A 14,876-nucleotide genomic window follows, 5' to 3' on the forward strand; every position below is an offset into this window, starting at 1 on the left:
TTTATTTACCTACTCACTCAGCAATGCAAAACAATATATTTAAATGTACGATAAGTATTCAAAAACCTGCTTACCATGCTGACCATGTTGTAGCAAGGGAACTAGATCCAGTAGAGTCACCAGTGTCACGTAAAGTCCTTGATAGTCCAATGATGGGTAGTCTGATAACTGAGCATCACGACTTTGCTGGCCACGTTCAGAAGGAGCATCTCGCAGGACGCTGTAAAGGAGGGAGCGAGTAACAGTAGGGTTGATGGAACTGACCTGTGGTCTTAGAGATGGGGTGAGTGGGAATGGCACAGGAAAAAGACACATGGTCATGGGCACTGTCAAATTGGAGGCATCTTGATTCTCCTTCTTCCCTGTGCGGGACAAAATGCTGTTGGGGGGACAAAGAAAAAAAAGAGACAACAAAGACACAAAGAACAGCACATTACATTGAAATGACACTATAAAACAAATAATAAAACACCAGATACACTCCACATAAGATGCAATCTCTACCAATACCAGTGTGTTGGCAAATCTAGCAACCATTCACTTCCATGCTTCAAGAGAGTAAAATTAAAAATTGCCATTTATGGAAATTTCCATTGCATCTCATGTGTTATCTGGTTCATAAGGAGCAAAAATATAAAAATGCATGTTTCAGTGCCCTACCCATGTTTCACAATTAGGCAAAATTTGGGAATTCAAGTGCTTGCTATGAAAAAAATAGCTGTATCAAAATAGTTTGAGATTTTGTTTGGACAAGATTTTGGGAAATATTTTTCAGGAAGATCTTTTGAACCAAGTGACTGAAAACTTGTAAAAAATAGGTGTGGCACTTGCAGAAACATGTTTTAGCAAAGAATAAACATGTGTGTTTGTTAAGATAGTCTTAAAAATCACATGTTTATTGCATCAAAATAATGTCTGTATGTATTATATGATACTGTTTCATGACATTCCGTCAGTATCATTTGAGATAATGAAGTTTAAACAGGCACATGGATTTAGAAATAATATAATATTTCTAAAATGTTAACTAAACTACATTTGGAAAAGCTATAAAATAATATATAGTAGATGGTCTTTAGCATATGTTTGTGAGCTAATGATAATGGTTGTTTATGTGTGCTTTTAATTTTGCCCATGTGTGGGGAGGCACCATTTTCTTTTATGAATACAAACATTCTTTTGGTAAGAATTCACCTTCAAAATCTAAGGGCTAAGCAAGCAAGATCAGTTAGAGAACTGCACATCCAACAGTGTGTCATCATACATTCCTGTGGCTACTTACGGTATTATTCAACAAAACTCACTACAAACTAAAGAAGAGATCATTTAAAAAATAAAAAAGATTTAGTGGGAATCAAAAGAGGGAAAAAATAAACAAGCTTGCTATATTTTTTATAATTGTTGTAAACCAGTTATTCTAATTTTTAAAAATAATTATTATTTTTTTAAAAATAGAATACATTGCTGCTTAAGCAACAAAGCTGTATTTTGGATATGCAGACAATAGATATGTATTGTGTGGTTAGCTGGTAACCTTTTCATGTTCTTATAAAAGTAAAATACGCTTTTTAATATATTTAACCACATACCAACTGGTTTTATGTGTACTGTACCTGTAGGGGGAAAATTTCCAAGGGCTCTCACTATCTGGCCTAATTTTACTCTCATTGAAGTCAGTGTTAAAACTTGTAAAATAGCGGTGTAATGTTAAACTCCATTGGCTTCAATAGAGCAGAGTCAGGTAAATGGTGAGCACTCTTGGAAATCCCATGCACCCAGGAAAGTAATAAGGCCTCAGTCTTACAAACACTGAAGCACACACGTGCCTTTACTCCTTTAGATGTCATTGCAATGGCTCACACAAAAAAATGTTATACCTGTGCTTATGTGTTTGTAAGATGAGGCCTTTTTTATTTTCCATAGATAATGAATTTGTTTCAGTTACAGGTCTGTGAAGAGGTGGCTTCAGTCAGGCCTGTCTGACACTTAAAGTAAGCAGATATATAGATATAGATATAATCTATCCTACAAAAAAGTTAATGACTATTTTTCTTTTTTTATAGTGCCTTATAGGTCTGTCAAATTCTTTTGGTTTCTGTTACCCAATGTCCAGTCTAAGAAAAGTGATAATAAGACTGTCATGACAGCATAATTGAAATCATATAAGTAAGTCTTCTATAATCTACTGTTATTTTAAAAATGAATGATCAGAGTGCTGATTCCTGATATTTTTCAGATTTTTTTTGTTTGCTTGACTTTCATATGCTAAATTTTGCTACTCCTGATTAGAGGTGTGAAGGTATCAAATTATATTCCAGCCCTATCTACCTACTGGGTCTACCAACTAGCCATCGCTCCAGATGCTTCACTTCTCAACGCATCACTCCCCAAGGGCAATATTTCCATGAAGGATATTATACTATTAACAAATCCTTGTTTTGGAGAGTGCAAGACTGTAATGGTCATCATTACAGCCCCTCTTCCATAATGTGGAGGTACGGCCCATGGACACTATAGGCCTCAGCATACAATTCTGCATCTTATATAAGGTGGCCTCCTATGTATTTCAGGAATAGAGAGGAGACCTCACTAAACCTGCTCTAAGTTTATTGGAGAGGGTGGGATATATATCTAAAAAATGAATAAATAAATAAAATCCCACTTCCAACCCCCCTCTTCTCTGGGGACTGGATCACTGTCTGACCCCAAGCTCTTTGATAGTACCAGTCAAAACTTGAGATCCAATACTACCCCTGAACTTAGAAAATGTGGGCTCTAAGTTCAGATATGACCTTTGTACTTGGTTTCTTCCCTACTCAAAATGGAGCACTGCATGCTAGGACCTTGACTGTCTGCAAGCCACACCTCCATACTGAATTTGCTCCACTGTATGCAAATGAGCTACCAAGGCATCTCTCAGGGTATATATACGAAGTAGAGTGCAGCACAGGGATACACAAGCTAGCTCTAATGAAGTACCAAGTACCAGGTACCAGATGACATCTAGCCATGGTAGCACAAGGGCCCATACAGACTGAGAAGCAGGGCAAATTATACTGTTCAGAGTTATGCACATTTCACTTGCTTCCTGTACCCAAATGAACTCATTTGGATTTGGCTTGGATGTCTCTATGCCATACTGCAGTGCAAAGTATAGACATAGACTGCCATGCAGCTGGTCAAAGTTTGAGCACCCGTGATGCAAAGCTATCCTCTAAATTACTACCTTCTGGAAGTGGTTTCTGTTGAAATAATGCAAGAGAAATTGTGTCTCTCCACTCGCAGAAAGACAGTTAAAAGATCTTGTGTGTTAATAACTATTATGTAAGTAAAGCATTTTGTCTATAATTAAGAAATATGTAAGGGGAGTTTTCTCCAAGAAAACAACAAAGAAGCAGGTGTTCTATTAGATGTTTATTAAATTCTAGGTTAATCCTCAAGTGAGGGAAAAAAGGCTGGAAATGAGCAATGCATGAAACTTAAATTCATGCTGTAATGTAAAGAAATGCTTCTGCTCAAAGACAAAATTAAGGAAGAGCTAAATGAATCAATGTCTTATGCATTGTATATGGTGATTTTATGTGATGTTTATTCATAAAAAGTAAATTCCTCATTTTTTTCAACCATAACCACTTCTGCAGCCCCCCACCCTTGAGCTTGTGACATATTCCAGCTCTGTGCAACTTGATGGACCAAGTTCATCACTGGTGTAACTAAACTAAAGCCAGTGGATGCACCAGATACAAACATGACCCAAAACAGTAGGTCTTACCCACTCAGAAGAACAAACTCAGTGGGGTTATAGCACAAAAGAGAAACTGTATTGCCAAAAGGGTACAATGGGCTGAAAAAGCTACATCTGCAGAGGCCTACTGTCCTAAATTAGGGTTCATTTGATTGTGTAACTGTCCCCTACAGAGCAACAATGAAAATGCATGACCTAATAAAATGTTTATCTTTGCCATTCATGAGCTGCCAAAAGAATACCAACTAAGAATACCCACTCAGAGCTCTGGAAAGTGTTCCAAACCATTCTGCAAAAAAATAGCAATCTTATCAAAAGTAGCAGTTCGAGGACCTGATCTAAAGTCCCTGGAGGTCATTGGCAGGTTTTCCCATTCCCAATTAGCATTCCCTTAGCAGCCCAGAATCCTTGTATTCTCTTCCTGTTCATAACTTGATGGCTTTGTACCACTGACAGCTAGACTGTGTGTCAGCATCCTAATGGGAGACGTGGAAAGAAGGATTGGGATGAACAGCGCTGGATTAACCCTTTAGTGGGCCATAGGCAAACAAACTCGTGGGTCCCCACTTTTTTCACTAAATAATTATAATATGTAAAATAAGCACAACTGTGTCCCTTCTTCACATAGGGCCCTAGGCATATGCCTAATTTGCCAAAGTGTTAATCTGGCCCTGGGGATGAAAGACGTTTAAAGAAAATTTTGAACAAGATCCTGAGCAAACCAGGCTCTTGAAGTGTTGTTTATTTGGGGTCAGCCTACTTGTAATCCCAAAATGGGACCTGCCTACACAAGCTAAGAGCTCCCTTCTTTCTGCCTGCCACCCTAACTGTAGGTAAGGTTTTTTACCTTCCTCCTTTTTCAGCTTGAACCTGTTTATGCAGTCAGTTATGGTAGGCTCACACCACAGGCCTCAAAATCATCCCCTTTTTCAAACACCTCAGATGTCAAGGAGCTCTGAATTAGCCTGCTGTAAGGACACTGGATATTTATGAAATCTGAACCTGCATCCAGGTTTGGCTTTCTGATGTGCCCTAACTTTGAAAATGTTCAAGATTCTGATTGGCCCATTTTAAAGGAAGAAGCTATTTGTGAAAATTACATCCAGATTGATGTATTAGCTGCCACCTCAACTCCTATACAAGTCAGGGTGTTTAGTATTGGGGTTTTGGTTTAGTCCAGTCTCTAGCATGGAATATTAAGAGGCTATGTGCAATTGTTACCTGGTGGAGTAACTGTATACTTCTGAGTTCTGCTTTTATAGCCTATTAAGCTGAAGCAGTTTCATTCACTCTAGAAACCTGCACGTTCATCAAGCATGAGGAATTTTCTATCAATATAGCCTTCTGAACGAATTCTGAGTCCAGGGTCAGGCAACACAGAAGGAAAATGTTTGTGCCTTTTCTTGGCTGTAAATTCCAGTTCCATGGCTGTCAGTATGCACAAGAATTGTCCTAAGCACCAGTATTGGGCAAGTCACTATTTAAAGTCAAAATGGGGAACATATGCTTAGACTCAAAAACAACGTGTAAGGCTACACAGCTTGGGAAGACATGAATCTTAGATAAAGGCTGTTTGGTTGCACAAAGCCCTGGATACAGTTCTTGAATCTGTATTTTTTTTGTCGTTTGAACGAACAAAAATTGGCTGATGTGGAATTACTTCCACATTTCCTACCTAGTCTCAATGCCCTTTAAATATCTTTTGTTTTTACTAAGGAGTTGAATGTTCAATTAATGATTGAACTTCATTCCATTCATCGGTCTTAAAAGGACCCTGAAAGCATATACATGTTTGTTATCACTCTAAAATGCTCAGTGAGTTAAATAAATTCCATGCCAAGTAAATGAATCTGTTCTTGCAAAAGAGGAACCTGAAGTGTAATCAGAGCTCCTGAAAGGTTGCAGCCAGCAAGGACTCTGCTGATAAGAAGCACACCTACATATGTATTTCCCTCTTAACGAGAGTGTTGTTGAATGTCCTGGCCTCTGAATGTACTAAGTGAACTAAGCATTCAGATTTAATTGCTTGCTTGTTAAAACCAACCAAAAATATCTTTTATGTTGGTATTTCCACTCTCCAAAATAATATAAATGGCCACATTTTCAAATCAGCCACTGAAACTGAAAGGTGCATATTTTTGCAGGTGTACATTAAGTACTGTTGTTATATAAACAAATGCAGCTCTAGCTCACAAATACAAGTTTCTGGGCTTGACATTTTGTCAGATAAGACACAGGCACAAAAACTACACGTGCAATATAAGAAGCCACCTTAAGGCCACTGAAATTTTAGGCCAATGAATCCAGTGAGTTAAATTGTGGGAAAACAGGAATACAAAACATGTTCCTCTTGTAATCCCATGCCTACCATAAGATTCTCCATAGTATGTTGGAAGGTAGCATTGCCTACCTAAACCTTTTCTCTAATTTACACATTACATTTATTAATGTATATATATTACAACTAGAGAGTGGGACCAAATCAAACCCCCTGCTTACAGCAACCCTGATCAGTTGACTTCATTCAGATTTTATCCTCATCCCTATAATGGGCTGAACCAAAATCCAGACTTGAAAGCCATATGGATTATGGGGCACCTAAAACCTTCATTCTGCTGCTCTGGTTCATTCCTCTAGGTCAGGGGTGGCCAACCGGTGGCTCTGGAGCCACATGAGGCTCTTCAGAAGTTAATATGTGTCTCCTTGAATCTTTGCACAAGCACACGGTGACCAGCTTCCATAGCCATTATGTCACATCATTACATATTACTGTGGCTCTTTAGCAATGTACAATGCTAAATTCTGGCTCCTTCTTAGGCTCAGGTTGGCCACCCCAACTCTAGGTCCCTAAAGCATCAGAATGATCAGGGAGGTCACAGTCATGAACTTGTGAAATGCTATCCATAATAACCTCCTCTACGCCTGGGTTTTGCCCATGTGTACACTCAGCTAAACCTAGAGGAGGGCCAAGCAAATATGTAATCAACCAAGTTTTGTTTTAGAATCAGCCACTCAGTAAGCAGCTCAACTGGGCAAATTGGGCAACAGCCACTGAAGATATTTGTTTACACCATAGTTTTCTATCAAATTGAGCTCTGACTCATTCTGGTTGAACATTGATCCATTAGATCCATTAACCAAGAAGAAATCAGTAAGTACCCCCTAATAATTCTTTTTTCTTTGAGAACATAAGTTAAAACTTACCTTAATAAGGTCTGAGAAAAGTATTTCAGAGTATTTGCAATGTCAGTTCCTGAGGGTACAGGATAAATGTTGTGAAGAACACGGTTATGATACTCCTGTAGGTAACGGATCTTGGAAGCAACTAGATGAAGTAAATAACAAAAACACAGAAACTTCAAATTAGCTTAATTCTGGTTATCAGGAAATCAGAGCAGTTTTCTACCATTATTGGATTGTTAAAATCCAGCAACCAAGCTATAACTAACAGGCAAGTCTCTATAGTCTTTACATTTTGGCTATACTCCAAAATCAGAAGGGAAAAAAGGAAAACAGGAAATGCAGTGAATACTTTTCTAACCTGTTTTAGATCTACGCTGTGTTAAGTAGTCAAAAAATATGTTGAACTTCTCCAGAGTCTTCAAAGATTTTTAGGTTTATTTGTAAGTAATGATTCATTAGGTCACACATTACCCACATGAGGTGGACAAGTATGACTACAGTCAATTTACAGAATTATAACCTAAGGCAAACACAGCTAAGTCATTTGCTCTAGGCCATACACTTAAGCAGTGATGTGAGTGGATGTGTAGGGATCAGGAAAGGTTCAGAGCAAAAGCATTGCAGAGCAGAAATAGTAACTTCACAAGTAATCGTGTTTTTCCTTATTCTAATTAAGTTCCTTGTTCAGTATCAGAAGAAAGTAACTCCATCTGTGATTGTTTACCATTAGGACATGATGACAATAGAACAGGCTGGGAATTTTGTGTCATGTTACAATAATGTTAAAGTCAAGCATTTAGGTGAGAGTTACAAATCAAGTATTTAAGTAAGAGTTAATATTGAACTGTTAATTTAACCCCTTTGCATGTATGCATTGTGACACAATCTTTCACTATGTGATGATGTGCTGCTACTTCCACATGAATCACACATCATACAGTTTGCCAGATGCATAGTGCCCCCTGAATGAGCAGCAGTTAAATCTTTTGTCTTATCCTAACAGGTCAGTGTGTGGCCTTGTGCATTAATGATGCCACATAATTCAAACCCATTCTGAAAAGAAAATTAGTAATGTCATCATTCATTTTTCTATGCCTCTCCTCACTGTAGCATATGAGTACTCCACAAAGGTCCATTCACAAGAAGGGTCCTGCGGGCTAACCTAGTTTAAGCATACTAGCTTATATAGTCAAAAACACATTTAAAAAATGCAGCTATCCAAGGGTCTTTGACTCCCCAGCCTGAATTACCAGGTACCTATTGACAAGTGGGTCAACAAGAGCCAATCTTCAGCATGAGTCCAGAGGAAGGCTAGAATTTACGCTTCTGGATCTCTGGAGAGATACCTTAACACTGCCCATCGAGTGTACTACCACTGGTGCTGTCTCCTAAGCGGTGTTAGTTTGAAGTCAAGTAGAAGGCAGGGTAGATTTGTACCTTCCCAACTAACCAAAGAGTGTGTGTGTGTGTGTGTGTGTGTGTGTGTGTAAATGCATAAACATATACATATATCACAGATGAGGTGAGCTTCGGCATGTGAAATCCTGTATTACATATATATACACTTTGGTTAGTCTATAAAGTACAAATCTATCCTGGTATCTCCTGAAGCACAGAAATTAAGAGCAAGAACATATACATCTTCTTTTGGATGCTTAATCTTAGATGCACAGAGCTGGATTTTTACCAAGCTCTTGGCAAGAATGCTTTATATGTTCAAAGCACAGCTCGCAGTAACTTCAGATGCAGCTGTTAGTGCTCAGCACTTCAGTTCATCAGACCCTCAAATCCAATCATAAGTCAAGCATCTAACACAAGAAATATTCAACTATAGACCAAGTGTGAAAGGTTCAGCTTATGTAACTTGCCGAGTCTCACATAGGAACCTTACGGTAGAGGCCACAGGATAGTCCAGATCTGCATGTTGGCATTCAGCGATCTTAGTCATATGACCAACCTTTCTCCTGAATACTCCTGCCTCATTCACTTCATACCTTGCAACATCTTCAACAAACAAAGCAGAGGTCCTACAGATATATAAAAGCACCCCCTCCTTCACTAGGTCTAGAGTCTTGTGGAAAAAAGCATGCAATCATGTAACTAAAGTCTGTGCCATAATGCATACACAAAAGGTTACACACAGGCAACCTTAAATTCTGAGATTCAGTCACATTTAAGTGCCAGTTTGCAAACTTAATGCTGTTTTAATTTAGTTTTTAATGGATAAAGGCTCTACCACCTGAGCTAATGGAGAACTGCTAGCAGTAGTACATCGTTATCCTCTGTGTGGATCAGTTACAGGCAGTTTCATAGGTACTTTCTATGAGAGAAATGGTGATATGCCAGATTCTTAGATTATATCCTAGGATCTGCATTTGTGCATTTGAGCTGAGACTTTAAGGCCTCCTGATTCATTAGTGATATTTTACCTTCAGCCATCAATACAGTGAACTCAGCCCAAGAATATGCAGATGTGTTGTGACAAAGGAAACAGAAGGCAGGAAGCTAAAGTATTTAATAGTATTTAATACTAGAAATTATGTTCCAAATTCATATTGGCTGGAGCATAAAGAGTATTTCAAATATTATTTATTAATTGTCTAGAAGCAAGGAAAGTTTTCTTTCATTTTTCCACAAAACTTGTGATGTTTGATTAGAAGATCTCCAGATGGTGAAGAGTCTGGTGATTCTGCTAACACAGCTAACTCTCTCTGATTCTGGGCTTACCGCCCCTAAATAAGCACTCCAGATGCAAACTGATAAAACATTCCTAACACACCACCCTATTGTCTTCCTCCATATAATGTCTATCACTACTATCTATCAATATAGTTTCATGGCAACAGAAGGCATTTTACAGTTTTATAGATCCCAGTTTCCAAAATCTTATTAGACAGCTAAACTACACAATACAGAACATATAGATCCTTTATAAAGGTGCTCATATGCCATATGTATGAGGGCTACAGAGATATTCATTTAGATTAGCTATGATTCAATTTGAAGGGAGAACAAGACTTTACATTTCATTAATGCTGGTTTTAATGCAAGTTCCTCTTGCTAGGGCAAAGAATATGAAACCCCACAGGTCCATAAAAAACAGAAAACTAATCAGAGGTCCCAGCCAAAGAACAACTCACGGATGGATTTACAGTTGCCATGCGACAGAATCAGATGTCCATAAGTAGAACAGAAATAGTAAAATGCCAGAGATATAAAGGAGATTCAGGTCAAGCTGTATTTTAAAGAGCTGCTCTGCTCTCCACAACAATTTTCTTTCAAAAGGGGGCAAAGCATGTGAAGGCTGCTGTTTTGTGTAAAGAAGGAAGATTATTTATTTCCATTAAGCATCAGTACCCAAATGAAACAAGTTAAAAGGACAGACAAACAATTCACAACACCAAGATAATAATTTTGTCTGTAAAATGAGTCACTCCATTGTTGCTTTTGCTGTCTGGCCATGCCACCATTATACATACTATTATAATATCCAGGATTACCAATTGCTATTTTGAACAAAAGTACTAAAGTAAAAATTTGCCAAAGATGGGCTCTCAAATACAAATGCAGGCATCGAATATATGTGACCTAGTGTTCAGAATTTGTAGATAAATCCTTTTGTCTTCCATGAAAACTGTAGACACTAAGCTGATACTTTAGAAAATTAACTCACTTTCATTTAGAAGCTTCTTTATGAAGTTAGGTTCCTAATTTTATTTCAATTAATATCTCAGTGCGACGTAGGCATCTATACGATTCTGACTCCAAAATCTCTTTGCAGCCATCTGTAAAATCTGGGTTAGCTTCTCTAGAGATGCTTGATTCTTCTGAATTCATGGTCAGGAATATGAATTAGTACAGGAATGTTCCCTGGACACTACTTACCACAAACTGATGCCAAATTTTATTATTGGAGGGAAAAGAAAAGAACTGGTGGCCTTCTAATTGTATCCTGTCATTGAATTCAGTAAGGCAGCTGAGCACTACTGTTGTGCTGTTATGTTTAATAAAGAACATCACTGTTAATGCTTTTCACAAGGAGCTCAGTATAAGTCCTATGTAAAGCTGAAGGAGGAAAACATGACAGGTGACTTTGTGTGACTCTCTGCAGGCTGCCACCATGGACCTTTTGCTCAATTGACCCGATTTATTCAGAGCTGCAAAAGACAAACAGTTTCTTGGGTGTATTTGTGAGGAATTCCAGAGCACCAGTGTTTAGAACTGGATGCTTTTGTTTTTCTGAACAAGTCAGTATAATCTTTCACTTTTATTTTTTTCAGTTGTCCCATTGTCAAATGTAGATTCATCATGGCTTCTGACTCCTACCTGAAATACTCTGGTTCTTGCCTGTTAGTTAAGCAAGACAGTAGTAGAAGCAGCATCAGCTGAGGTTTTGGGGGCAGTCTGGAAATGGACCGTAGATCAGTATTATTCTTGTTGGAGAACATCATTATTGTCAAAACTTGCAGGTTAGAGAGTCTTGGAGTTATGCGAAAAGCAAATGAAAACACATAATTATGTTGTAGGAAGTAGGCAGGGAAGGAGCCTTTATAAACAAACTATAAAGTTTAAGTTCAGAGGGGAAGAAATGACACAAAAGTTGTCCATTTATTGACTCCCTAATCTGTGAGAAGAAAGATAGATTCAGGGCTGGAACTGTGGAGATACCAATAATAACATTTAAAACTAATGAATAACTCAAGGTTGTAAGGAAGGGCACAAATCCTGAAAACTAAGAGAAATAGCTTGAGGGCAGTGCCAAAATGAAGTGTCAAGGACAACAGGAGAAGAAATGGTGAATAGCAGCCAGGAAAGAAGTGAAAGAAGCATCTCAAAATATAGGAGATTGAGGACATTAAGGGTTGAAGAATACAAATGCCTGAGAGGGAAAATGTCAAAAACAATGTTATGGAAGAGGGTATGCACAATGGAAGGAATTCTTCCATATATCAGTGTGGGGTGAGCAGACCTTGTATACAGGGTGGCATGGATAAGGATAAGCAGGTTCAGAGTAATATGAGAGAGAATGTGAAGATACGTGAAACAAGATGGGAGGGAACAAAACATTGCATGATTCAGAGAAGGAGGTTATCATTTATTCTTTATGTTTTTATTTCTAAAAATGCACCCTCCATAAAGACTGTATGTAGGGTATCAACATAAAACTTAAACAACAGCAGCAGCCTCTGTAATTAAGACGTTAACTTCAAAAAGTAAGCCAAATACAGTCCTTCAGTCTAATCAGGTAAAGGCTTGTAAGGACACAAAGGATTTTCGCAATGATCTTAAAATAATAGGCTTGAACCAAAGAAGGAAAGAAATATCAGTATACAGAATGACAGAGGAAATGATTCCAACATGGCCAGCAGTGCTTTAGACCCTGTTTTGCTGAGTAGGTCCAGATATTGCTAAGAAAGCATATCAGGGAAAAACAGTATATGGAGTTAGTGCTGGTGAAAAGCTATGCCTGCTCTGGATTTTTTTCTTAAAATTTCCCACCGTTGCACTTGCCAATATAACAGTTGTTATGCAGAGCGAGAATGGTGGGAGTGCTAGCACAGACCAACAACTGGTATTCCAACCACCATGTCATCTAACCTTACTCAGAGCAGACGTAATCAGCATGGTAGTTAAAAAAAAAATCCGTGGTTGCTAGCAGCCCTCCTGCAGTATAAATTAACAGAACTGCACTAGGGTTAGCAACAGCAGGGAATGTTCTGCAAAATTACGGAGTGTGCAAATTACATTGTAGACAAGGCAAGAGAATAAAGCCCTTCCTTTATTCGCCAAAGCTGTATGGCATGTGCAACAGCAAAAGCACAGCTGCCCTGCTCCATCATTTTGTCCCAGTGTGAGGCCCACCTCTAAGGACATGAGAAGTAAATCACCCCCTTTTCATTCAATCTTTGAGACCCTTGTACAAAGAAGTAGGGTGACTTTTTGTTCAGGCCCCAGGCATGAAGCTCAATTAATGCCATATATACTACCAAGCAGCCAGCTGTCAGTTGACCTGGGGTCACTCCTGACCAGGGTCAATGATTTAGAAGTCATAGGTTTTGTCTCTTATTACTAAAACCATGAGCCAAAGCAATCCCTCATTTCTTCCTCCTCCCATCTCCAACACAGAATTTTCATAACCATGTTGCTTTCACTTTAACAAAGCATGCAAATATTACCTCATTAATAGCCCAAAAGAAACAGGTAAAAGGAATATAACCAACACAGAGGAGAGATCATGGAGAAAGAGGTTACAGTCATTACAGATCTTTGTACTGAAAAATCACCAACTGCATTAATACATTAGGAAGAGAGAAGATGCTTAAAATGATGTCCAAGCATATTTAATCAAGGCTAGGAAGCATTAACCTTCTGCTGCAATTTACAGAATCAAGCAGCAGAGCCAGACCAAAATTAATACTAGGCCCTAAGAAGAACGACACCACAGGACTGAGGTTCCTTCTTTTCTTAGAAGAAGGCATAAAAGCCTTCGATTGTAATTCAAATACCACGCAGTGTACAGCACAATCATAATTATGGGTTGCTTGTAGTTAGTTGTGTTTGTCTGCAGTGCCTTGTCTGACAGTCACTCTACAAGAGCTAATGAATTGCACTGTGCAACCTGACAAATATTCACCCTCCCATAGCTGATAAATTATAATACGGAGCCTAACAGATCTGAGTGAGACAGCCTGCCTCCTCCCATCTGCACCTCTGTACCCAGCCTCCAGTACCACGGACAGTGCAGTGTTTCCTTGCCAGCCCTCAACCACACACGCACACGCACACACGCGCACAGAGCAATCAAGACTCTCTCCATAATAGCAGTTGCTGCTGCTTCATTGTTTCTCAGAGAAAAGGCAGAGATCTGCTCCAGGGGGCCTTCTACTTACATTGCTCTGCCTTGGTGGACATAATGTTGTCCAGGTAGAAATGTTTTGCCTCAGGATCAGTGGCTTTTTGGTTCTTCTCTCTCCCTCAGCCAGTGATGAGTAATTTTCCCTGGTTGCAATGAAGTAACCAGCATCAGCTGCCTCCCTCCCACCCCTCTGCCTCTACCATTCTTGCAGCTGTAATTCTAGCACAAAATAATGCTGCAGGAGCTTGGACGATGCCTTAGGGCTAACAGCAAGAGGATTTATGCCCTCACAGATCTTGCTCCTGCTGCTGGCAATAGGGAAAGAGGAAGAAGAGAAAAGGAGGATTGAAAATAGGACCCTAATGAATTGCAAAATGAGCTCTGCCAGAGAGGAGGAGGTATTCCATTATGCAGGAACAACCTCTTAAAGGAAAAGCTTTCCTCAGCACCGAACTGGGTCTTGGGGAAAAGACTGGAAAAGATGGAAGATTATAATGCCTAGGACAGAAGATGCTCTTTAGAGCTGAAGGATGGTTTACATCAGACATCCCTTTTTTCCCAAGCCCAACAAACTTTTTTGCCCTTTATATGAGGATTTGGCATTTCTCCCTCCCAAGCAGCAGAGAGATCAAAGGGAAATAACTCAATTTATACTGCAAATAAATGGTTGTGGGCTGTATTAAGTGCCTAACCAAAGCTTGCAGCTGTTAGATCTTGGTTTAAAAACAGAGAAAAGAGCCCTGGTTCAGAATGTGACTGCAGGGCCTTGGTGACATCTGCTTTTTCAGAAGGGACCCAAGTGAGTGATGCTGTCAGAGATGCTGTTAGGATGAATATCCTAAAACAGGACTCTCACCTCTAAGCAGCTAGGGGCTGAACACCACACAGAGCACACCAGTGGGAGCTGTGCTCTTGCCAGCCACAACAGGGTAAAGGGGCCCCTTAGGCTGGACCCTACACAGGCCCGCTCCCCCTCTGCACTGAGCAGCCCCTCCCCTCACTGCGGCATTATGCACTTCTCCCCCACCTCAGCACCACACGCCTGTGCAGCATCAGGCTCATCCTCAGCTTCTCTGGCCATACCATGCTGCA

General features: G+C 39.3%; 1 protein-coding gene across 1 annotated transcript in view; it reads right to left on the reverse strand.

The window, feature by feature from the left end:
• UNC79 (unc-79 homolog (C. elegans)) overlaps positions 1-14,002 on the reverse strand; it is a 221,257-nt gene extending 207,255 nt beyond the window's left edge. Inside the window, exons 1-3 of the mRNA XM_019518633.1 lie at positions 13,819-14,002; positions 6,950-7,070; positions 75-379 (exon numbers count right to left, since the gene is read on the reverse strand). Of these exons, the coding sequence (XP_019374178.1) occupies positions 75-379; positions 6,950-7,070; positions 13,819-13,840 (448 nt within the window). The 5' untranslated portion in view covers positions 13,841-14,002. The remainder of the gene's footprint in view (positions 1-74; positions 380-6,949; positions 7,071-13,818) is intronic.
• Between the last annotated feature and the right edge of the window lie 874 nt (positions 14,003-14,876).

This window comes from Gavialis gangeticus, unplaced genomic scaffold (assembly GCF_001723915.1).
Source record: "Gavialis gangeticus isolate Ggan-Ray unplaced genomic scaffold, GavGan_comp1, whole genome shotgun sequence".
NCBI classification, from domain to species: Eukaryota; Metazoa; Chordata; order Crocodylia; family Gavialidae; genus Gavialis; species Gavialis gangeticus.